General features: G+C 36.9%; 1 protein-coding gene across 1 annotated transcript; it reads right to left on the reverse strand.

Moving 5' to 3' along the window:
* Positions 1 to 1,755: 1,755 nt before the first annotated feature.
* LOC146164457 (uncharacterized) lies at positions 1,756 to 2,805 on the reverse strand. The gene is made up of 2 exons (XM_083380727.1): positions 2,027 to 2,805; positions 1,756 to 1,846 (listed from the first exon to the last, which is right to left on the reverse strand). Exons 1-2 carry the CDS (start codon positions 2,803 to 2,805, stop codon positions 1,756 to 1,758), a joined length of 870 nt encoding a protein of 289 aa, XP_083236853.1.
* Positions 2,806 to 10,001: the final 7,196 nt, after the last annotated feature.

The following is a 10,001-nucleotide window of genomic DNA, read 5'->3' on the forward strand; positions in this document are numbered from 1 at the left end:
GATTATTATTTAAAAATAATTATTGTTGTTCAAAACTGGGTGACCTAACCATATTATAGACACGGAATCTACTAATGGAGGTAATTCAATAGTCGCAAACATTCCTGACCAACCAATTCCTGACACAATCGGGGAGTGAATATATCCCTGTAGCGGAAAACTTTAGCACTAAGCCAAAAGAGATTGTACATTTTTTTACCAAACCACCCTTATCAATCGTTTGCACTGAACTTTTTGTTGGGGTAGGTATTGTATTTGTTAAACTTTATTCATTGTCTATCGCTGAGAGCAAGATACCATTGCAAGATGATAACAATTTGCACCATATAAACAAAAGTGCAAGTTCAGGGGTCGGCAACCTTTTTCCAATCGCGGGCCAAACCAAACTTAAAAAGGTCTCTGCGGGCCGCACAAAATGATAACCAAGAATTGTGTTATTTTAGAACAACTGTGAATCCGCCGGGCCTGGGATATTTTTTGCACTTAAAAACGTGATTAATTTTATTTGCAGAGGCAGTAAATTGTTGACGCAAAGCGAATGAAAAGTGTAATAAAACTATTTTGAGGGAACGCGATAACATTTAAAGTTAATCTAGCTCAGTGTTTGTTAACTGTTTAAAGTAAAGACGCACCTGGCGAGCGAAGCGAGCGCGATTTTTTTTTGGTATACCGGTATTTCTTCTAAATTTAAGTTTTTATTACAATGCCGAAAGTAAAAAAAAAATGTTTAAAAATGTATATCCAATATTCTTTAATAATTTTTCCTATTTTGCGCTACGCACTTGGCAGCCTACTACGGAGCAACGGTAAAGAATTGCTGATCTATAGCTGAAAAGGCAGCATCAAAACGTAAACAAACCGAAGGTATAATGAACATTCGCGCGAAGCGCGAAAATTTTTCGCAGTTACGCAGTTAAATAGTCAAAAAGTATTTAAAATAGACCTGTGTCTAATTTGTCAAAGAGACGGCGGGCCGGATGAATTACTTCGGCGGGTCCGGCCCACGGGCCGTAGGTTGCCGACCCCTGCTCTAAATTAACAATAATGATATTTTTGTTAGCAAAATATGCCAAATTAGTAATCTTGAATTATTATTATCATTCCAAAAAAACAAATTTTACTATATATTCGTCACGTTGCTTAGTCACTTGATTGGTAGGCTCCATAAAAGACTTGAAATCCCCTATCCAAAGGTCAATTTCTTTATAGGGTAGGCCTACGCTGCGCCGATAGTTGCAACTCGTCCCATAGAACTATTTCCTCCATCACGTTACCACGTATACATTAAACATTTGGACCTCAAAAAAGGAAAGTGGTAGCACAATATGTGAGTTTTCTGAAGGGTCGTTAAATATCTGGGGTTTTTTAAATAGCACGCGCCATTTAGCGTAAATGTTTGTCAAAATAAGCTTTTCGTATTTAGTTCACCATTGTCACGTGGATACATTAATCTTTCATTTCCTCTTAGACATATGTACAACTTCTTAACGCAAGCAGCGCTAATCCTTTTCTTAGTTTGCAGGATAATCCTGGAAATCGTATACGATAAGGGCAGCGTTTTTTAATCAATACTTTAAAAAAACTGCCATGTGCGATTAGTTTTCCGAAACGTTAATATTTAACTTGTAAACGACGTTTAATAGCCTACATTTTATTTTGCTAGGAACAAACAAAGGTGTAATAATTATTTTGCATTGTATTTATTAGGTGCAATCCAAACAAAACACAAAATAGAAATATCGAATTTTCAATCTACTATGGATCTTCATCATACAGATATTCGTTTGAGTCAAGCTGCTTTTCGACATGGCATAAATATAACTCCAAGCTTTGTAGACGTTCGATACTAAAATTGGAATTTTTTGTCAAAAAAAGTAGCTTAGTTTTTTCAAGTGCTAATGTAACAAGAAGTAAGTCCTGGTTCGAAGTTGAACATTGTTTGGACGTAGCAGGCTTTCCGACGCTTTTAGAACGCTGTTCAGAAGTTGAGGGTAGTTTGGATGGTTGGTCTGGACAATGGACTAACTGTTTTGGTTCCTTTTCCTCCTTAACTGGATTTTTCGCCAATTCGTGTGCATCAGTGTCGCATTCCTGGCGATTACATTTTTGTGATGGCGGACTAAAAAGTCCGTCTTTATCACTGTATGACATAAACGCACGTGTCCAGGTTATTGTGGAAAGTTTGCTTTTTACCACATTTAGGTGTTCGCAAGGAAAGTGAGAGGCGGCAACAATAATTCTCGTGGATTGCGGATCGAACTGACTGTGAACCTCTTTGTCCTGAAATAAATGGCAAGCCACCAAGAAGTGCTGCTTTCTTGCGCACTCTTCCAAAAACAGCGATATGTTGGTTTGTATTTCAAGTTCGTTTCTTATGTACTCGAGTTTTTCCGCTCGTCGTAGAATAGCCTCCAGGTTGAAACCGCTTCCTAACTGTTCGTATCTCTCCAAAAGGTTAACAAAGGAGCCGAATCGAAACCTAACGATCTTTACAAGTAGGTTAAGCGACTCGACGGCCTCGTTGCTTTTTGGCGTTTCCAGTTTGCACCCGATCGCCACCGTTACGTGACCTTCGACCCTAGCAAGTGCAAACGTCTGCATCAGTAACGATATCTGCTTGGGCGGGGAGCGCGTGACTGCATTTACGCTGTCGTGCAATGCCACCAAACTCCTACACAGCAAGCACTTATCGTCGGTGCTGACTTCCTCGCAGGAGCTGAAGTACCGGATCGCCATCAGTGGATCGTCGCTTTCGTTTTGCACCGCCGAAGAGTCATAAATAAACAGCGTCCTTTCGAGTGCCATATCTTTATCGATTGAAATCTTATGACACAGTCGAACAGACGTGAACTTATAACTGCAAAAAATATATATTGCCTGTTATGTGTTCCTTTTTTGTAATTTAGGCTACTTGTTAACAACCTTGCTATTATGAGTAACTTAACATTTATGCTTGAAGTGGAGGAGTACAAGCTTTCGGAAGAACCACGGTGGGATTATTAAAAATTCCTGCTAAACTGATCCAAATCAAACCTTTAACTTCAATAGTTTCCATACCGGGTCCAATTTCCGACATGTTGTTAAATAAGCTTTGTGTTCTAACCCGACCTGATATCGAACTTGACACGAACCCGGAAATAAAAACGCACACCTTTACTTTTGGCACTCAACTGAAAGTAATCGCAATGTTTACACATTTATTCCTTACTGTGGGAAATAGGAGCTGTATCGATCTAACAAAGGTCTTTTTCTCTTTCGTAATTTCAGTAGAAGGCTTTTTGTCTGTACCCGTGTAATACAATACACACATGAAAAGCTGGTTTAATATTTAACCAAATGTATTTCACCTTGTCAAGCATCTGATTAATTCTGACCGGTACTGCCTTGTTACTAAACAGATTCACAGACTGTTAATACACCCACTAAGCTTGCTCATAATAAATTACTTTAGTCCGAAATTGACTTGCGCGTTAATCCTGCCCCTGGTTGCAATTGGTATTGTTTGCTGGTAGGCAATTATTAACAAGAACCTACTTTAGGCAAGCCCTTTATCGACAATAAAATGCCTTTTAAATGCTACCCAAAGTAGCCTGAAGGATTTCATGGAAAACGCTGAATGGATTTTGATGGGCAAATGTCTTGTATGAAAGATCCAGATAAAATTAGTCGTCACACAAGCTCTAAAGCCTATAGTATTACGGCCCGCGGTCGAAGCTTCCAAAATTTTCTACTATATTCTTCTACAATTTGCTACAGCCCCTTTGACTGAACAGCCCCAAATGTCTGTTCGGATGACATGGGTTGTCTCACATGCAGGCCTGCGGCTGCAGAGTCAGAGTCGGAGTCGAGGCTCGTTGGAGTTGGACGCAGGACTTGGAATCGGGAGTTGACTTATTTTTTAGGCCACAGCCAACGCAGGAACTACTTTTAAATTGTTTTTAAACTGTCATGGCAGTCCTGGGCACAATGTACGGTTCCTTTGTATTACGACAATATAATTTTTTTATCGAAATCCATTGTTATGTGCCTATTTTACAACTTTTTCTTATATGTAAGACTTATAAAGTAAAAATCTTCAAAAATAGTTGGCGATATCAAGCGGTGATTTGTACTAAGAAAGTATGTCTAAACACTCGTCAAAAAATAAAAAAATGTGCGCACACTTCCTCGAGCACATTTTAATCGATGTTGGGCAGTAAATTTTAAGTATTTTAAATGTCACAAAATATTGTAACCCGCTTGTTGTTAGGAATGTACGCTTTATATAACACAAACAAAAAATATAGGTCGCATGATTATAAGAAGTCATTTCTTGGTTGTATTTTCTAACAGCTTTACATGCATCTACTGTCAACTACACCAATGGCAAAATCAATTCAAATAATTAACTACAGCGGTAAGAGAATACATCTTTAAGCGCATAAGGGAGAATTGTTATAATGTTAATATCTTACCAAGAAATCTCGTTGGCGAATTGAAAAAACATATATATATAATATAAAAAGGCTACAGAACGCGATGAAATTGAAAGACATACCGCTCTTCATTTATTGTAGCTGTTGAAGGTGTAAGTAAGAGGTAAGTATGTGAAAACATGGCATAATAAACATTTACTGTAAATATTTACAACGTGTCATATTTTGGCAAAGTAAGCTATTTGTTGCTATTTGTTGCTGTGAGCAATATCAGAGCGCAGACAAGTACAAAACATTAGGTAATTTAAACGAAAAATTTGTTTACAAGCTAAGAATCGGAAAACTAGATTTTGAGTTTGTAGGTAGATCTACGTTTATATTTTGAGAACTGCATCTGGTTTAAAATTGATCAATTAATTCTCTCACACGTTGAAATGATGATAGACAACACTAAATCAATTTGTGTCAGGCTAATATGTTTGTTTCATACTAATATTAGTTTAGTGTCGCAAACATATCAGTCTAATTCGCAAAATATATAAGTCGTTTTAGTGCAGAAAACCCAGCAGGTATATGTTGGCGAATGCAATGTTTAAAAGAAGTTGGTTGTACAACAAGACCCCTGCCGCGTTGCTTGACCCAGCTTGTGGATTTGTGGAAACGGTGGAAACCGTAGAAACCGTAGAAACAGTGGAAACCATGGACACCATGGACATCGTCGAGGACGACACTGTAGTCGTACTGCCAGATGCTGGAAAACGTTTTACAGACATTAGTTGTTGCGATATAAACACGTTGACCACGCATGTAAGTTTAATCTAAGTGACATGGATTAAGGCCGCACGTAGAAAGGTTTGACATTTACACACCGCAAATAACGAATTTTACGTATTTGATATAAGTACAAAAAACACAATTACGAAACATAGATGCAAAAACGAAAAGTAAACACTTTGGTAGCAGGACAAAGTGTTATTTTGATTTTTTAGTGCTGATTACTCTTTGAATGTAGTTACTGAGGTTTTATGAGTGGCTATAATTACATTTAATACGTTAATAACAACCGTTAATCTAAGTAAGTCATACGATCTTTGCCTTTTTAACGTAAATTTGTAAACATTGTTGGTTTGATTGGACCAAGGTCAGAATGACGTTTTCAGAAATGACGTAAGAGTAGTCTTTACAAAAACCTGCTGCTTTCGATCTAAATCATGTGCAAATATAAAATTAGAATCGAGTCTAAAAACAATAAAGGAGAAGGCGCCAAAATTGTTTTAGAAAATTCATTTCGGTTTTAAAATGACAGGTGTACATATAGATTTACACCTTGACAGACCCGGAACTAACCCACGTACCCCAAGGGTCCATAGACCCCAGTTTAAAAAGCCCTAGTCGTAGTCTAAGCACTCTAGTAAAGACAGCCCTAAAGCACTGTAAAGAGTTGACTATTAACTGCAAAGATTTACCACCTCTCTTTACGTTTTACCTTAAACATTTCTCTGCCCGCGCTAAAAAAGCTAATTGAAATTATCAGCGAACATTACTCTGAAATTATTGTGTTTAGCCTGCAACCTTGAGATGGTGCGTTTGTACAATTGTCCAGTTGATAGTTTTCCAGCATTTCTTCGGCTATCGTAATTGCGGGAACAAGGGCGGGAGTTATAAAGGCAAATTCGCGAGGAAGACGGTTGATGAACAAATCGATGACGGCCGTTCTGTTACAACGCCTTCTCCATCCATCCAATATTTGAGTTTTTAAAGACGTGAAAGCGCTGCGATGTAAGTATGTAAATAATATATTGTAAACAAACAAAGCAGTCGCACAAGGACAGGTTAAGCAATTATACACAAAACCTGAGTATGATTAGAAATTTACATAGTTCTATTATTATAAACACAAAACCTATTTGCTCGTTAATATCATAACTTTCACTACCTGCAAAACTCTTCCCGGGATTCGGCTTGCATAATGCGGCGAAAATCCCTTGCAGTCCACGTAAAAACGTCGCGGAAAAACGTAGCGTCGCAAAACAGACTAGATGCCTCAGAAGTGTTGGTACTATCGGCTGTTCGGTCTAATTCACGCGTCAAGTTTTGTAAGACTTGTGAGGAAGACAGAAAGCAGAGGGCGGCACTAAAGCTTTCCTGGGCCTCTTGTGGAAAATTGAAAGCCGTCAGGTTTTTCATTCCGTTGACAATCCTCTAAAAACAAAAGTTGAAAAGGGGCCATATGATGCTTTTAAACATTTTTTACTTTGGTATTGTATATCAACTATTTTTATTGCTTAGGAAAAGTGACTTGCGTTGTAACTTATTATAAATAATATTTTGGAAATTGTCAAAAAAATAAATAAATAAATAAAAACGGCTGAGACTATGTTTTGGTTAGCAAGTTAAGTAGATAAATGATTATGTAATTTTACTGTTTTTGCTTGTCTTACCACGTAAAGTCCTCTGATGTCGAAGGGCAAGTTATCCAAAACAGTTGGACAGAAAGGAGACAAACAACCGTCAACCATTTTGGAAACACAACTTAGTGAGCTATTGATGTTTTGACTGTAAAAAAAGACTTTGTAATCATAGGGAGAACTATTCTTTGAGTAACATTCCACAAATAAATTTGCAAAAGCGTACAAACAACAAACATTGTTAGTGATATAAAAAGACCTTACTCGGGAAATTTTTCTAGTGCTAATAGAAAAAGACAATTGGCGTTAACAATACTTAAGGTAGGTGCTGACATTTATGTGGTTTTGTTGTCTTACCTACAATCAGAGACCTGTCCATACGGGTAGCCACTCTCTAAGGGCAATGCGCATTCAAAAGCTTTGCGCAGAGTCTCTCTGATGGTGCAATTAGGAAATAGTTGTACATCTATCGTCAGTTATAGAAAAAAAATGAATTAATGTTAGGAAGCAGGGAGTTACATTTATTTTAACGCAAATAGTGTTTGACAAACCATTTTCGAGAACGTCATCTAGACATCCAGCAGGTGACGCTGGTGAGTTACATGCAAAGGAAGAACAGTTTGACGTCATACATGACGTTGCAGAAACACTATTGTCCTGTGCAACGTTGTCGCATGCAGATGAGGTAATGTCAGCAGAAACGCAAGAAGCATCCTCAATTGTGCCTAAATTTAGGGTTGGTAAAATGTAACATGTCACAGAAGTAACAAATATATCCATGAAACAATAGCGGTATCTAACTAATTTAGGAGACAACATTTATATATTATATTTGAAAGAGGTAAGAGGAGTCGTTTTTTAAATAATCCTCGTGGCTTTGTTTTGTCACTTTTATATTTTTTTCAATATCAGATTCAACGAAGGACGATTTTTTGCGTTTTTTTGCCCCTAACTGACTTTAAAACTGGTTGAAATTTACCAAAGATTTATCGTTAAATAGTAACCTTCATTTTTTGCATTTTCTACTTATCGTTGATTTTTAATAGAGTATTTTATCAGAAATTCACCCTTAAAGTAGGAAACTCTACGTTAAATCGCATAACATGGCTGTATTAGACTAATTTGGTATAGGATAGGTACCGATAACGCTGGAATATCGGACTAGTAACAAACCATCGGGTATCAGCTCAGATCCGAAGTTATAGCTCTTATTTGAGTGTTCGATATTGGATGGTTCAACTGTACCAAAATTTGTTTATTATTTCTTTGGTCTTTAACAAGCGATAGTTCTAAACCAGTGCTCCGCAGCCACACGCGGCACACCAACAGAGCTAAAACACTTCGGCGGCACACCAACGAAATATATGTCGATCGACATCTACAACAATAGCAAATATTCTAGATAGCCAAAAGAAAAATAAGCGATTTATAGTAAAACGTGCCGAAGGCGCCAACGTATTGCATTCCCATATCTTCTAATTTTGCACACTTCCTAAAATCTCTAAAGCTGGTCAAATTTCTGAAAATTGTACCTCCTTGAAATAGCTGATTAAAGAACAGATGATTTTTAAAAGCATTCAAAAATGAAACCTGACATTGGCGCTTTGTACATTTTCGCTTAATTTAGTTTTCGAAACAGCTGCGAAGACCAATATTACAATAACAAAGTTTCATTAATATATTTACATTGATATTTTATAGGTTTTATTTCTCCTTTCTACTTAAAGGTAAAGTTTGAATTCAGTTGAGTCAGCTAAACAAAATATTTTTTTATTTGATGTCCGCCGATAGAAGGTAACACAGGTTTTACAAAGTTTGAAATATTCTTGAAAGTTTATAAAAATTACACTTGGATTATTGCATAGCCAAAATGCCTTGGTAAGATTCAGGCCTACATTTTTCGCATTAATTGAATTGCTTATTAAGTTGCTACAACTTTAGAAAAAAATTCATACATAAAAGTGGATTTAAAAATTAAAATTTGTTTTATGAAACCCTTAAAATTAGGTTTTTGTGCTAGGCTATACCTTTCGTTTCGGTAAATATCTACGAATTATGAAATATAAATCAAAACTATAAAATTTTCGTTAACAATTAAAAAACATTCTTATTTGTTGAGCTACTTTGGCGTCCGTTTGCGTTGAAACCAATAGTAATGAGCCAGCATCGAGAGTCGGGCGCACAAGTCAAGTTCGTCTGGATCGTGTTGCTGCTAACCTTCCCCGCAGTTGTGATACGAGTTCCAACATAACAAACTCTTCTTTCTGGAAAAGTGTAACTGCTGTCGTAACTGTGTGGTTATTAAATGGGTGAAGTGATAAAAACCATCGACGTAGGCTAATCAACGTTATGCTGTATAATATCTACAAACTAGAAAATAATTTTTCTACAATGGAGAAAACGCGACGACCCAAAATCCAAATGAGCACAACATTATTGTTCCTGACCTAAAATAGTTTGTTTTTAATTTTTTCAAAGCATTTTATCTTTACATATAAGCAAGTCGTGAGCTAACGAAACAGTAAATCTGGCGACAGCCAATTATTAAGCAACATTTTGTGGGAATACGTTACCAACGCTACAAGCAGTATTGAACTGGTGGTACAAAAATCAATAACTTACCTTGCGATGTTACACCAACAAAACACAACGCAATGCTAAATAAAAACACAGTAGCGTTCATAATTCGTATCGACTTTGAGGTATTCTTTGTAAAACTTCAACTACAGAAATACCGACATCGGTGCGATGGTGGGTGCTTTTTATCGCCAACCACTTGTCTTGGTTTTGGCGTGTTTGATCTTGTCCACTTTTTTTAATAAACCACATGACCGGCAAATTTTGACCAACACTTGAGACTCAAGACCCCTTTGTTGTGGTTATTAACTGATTTAGAAAAATGGGCAGCAGCTGGTATTCTGATTTTTAGTTAGGTAATAAACGGTAAGATAAATAGCACTTGTGAACCACAAAAGTTTTTGTAGTGGAGGGTAGGGCGGATCCAGCAAATCACTATAGAAGGGGACATTTTTTATTTTGTTTGATTTTAGAATTACTAAACTTAATTAGCCGTAACGAAGGCGAATTAAAGCAAACTTCCAAATGCAATTTGCGTCATAGCAGTAACCACACGTCGCACATAAAATCGTAAGACACCTCATAACAGTTCAGGTTTACG

This window comes from Ascidiella aspersa, chromosome 2 (assembly GCF_963924565.1).
Source record: "Ascidiella aspersa chromosome 2, kaAscAspe10.2, whole genome shotgun sequence".
In the NCBI taxonomy this organism is placed as follows: Eukaryota; Metazoa; Chordata; class Ascidiacea; order Phlebobranchia; family Ascidiidae; genus Ascidiella; species Ascidiella aspersa.

Coding starts and splice junctions, on each gene's coding strand:
- LOC146164457 (XM_083380727.1), bottom strand. CDS start 2,805: ATGGCACTCGAAAGGACGCTGTTTATTTATGACTCTTCGGCGGTGCAA. Junction 1,847..2,026: donor GAGGAAAAGGAACCAAAACA/GTTAGTCCATTG, acceptor TTCCAATTTTAG/TATCGAACGTCTACAAAGCT.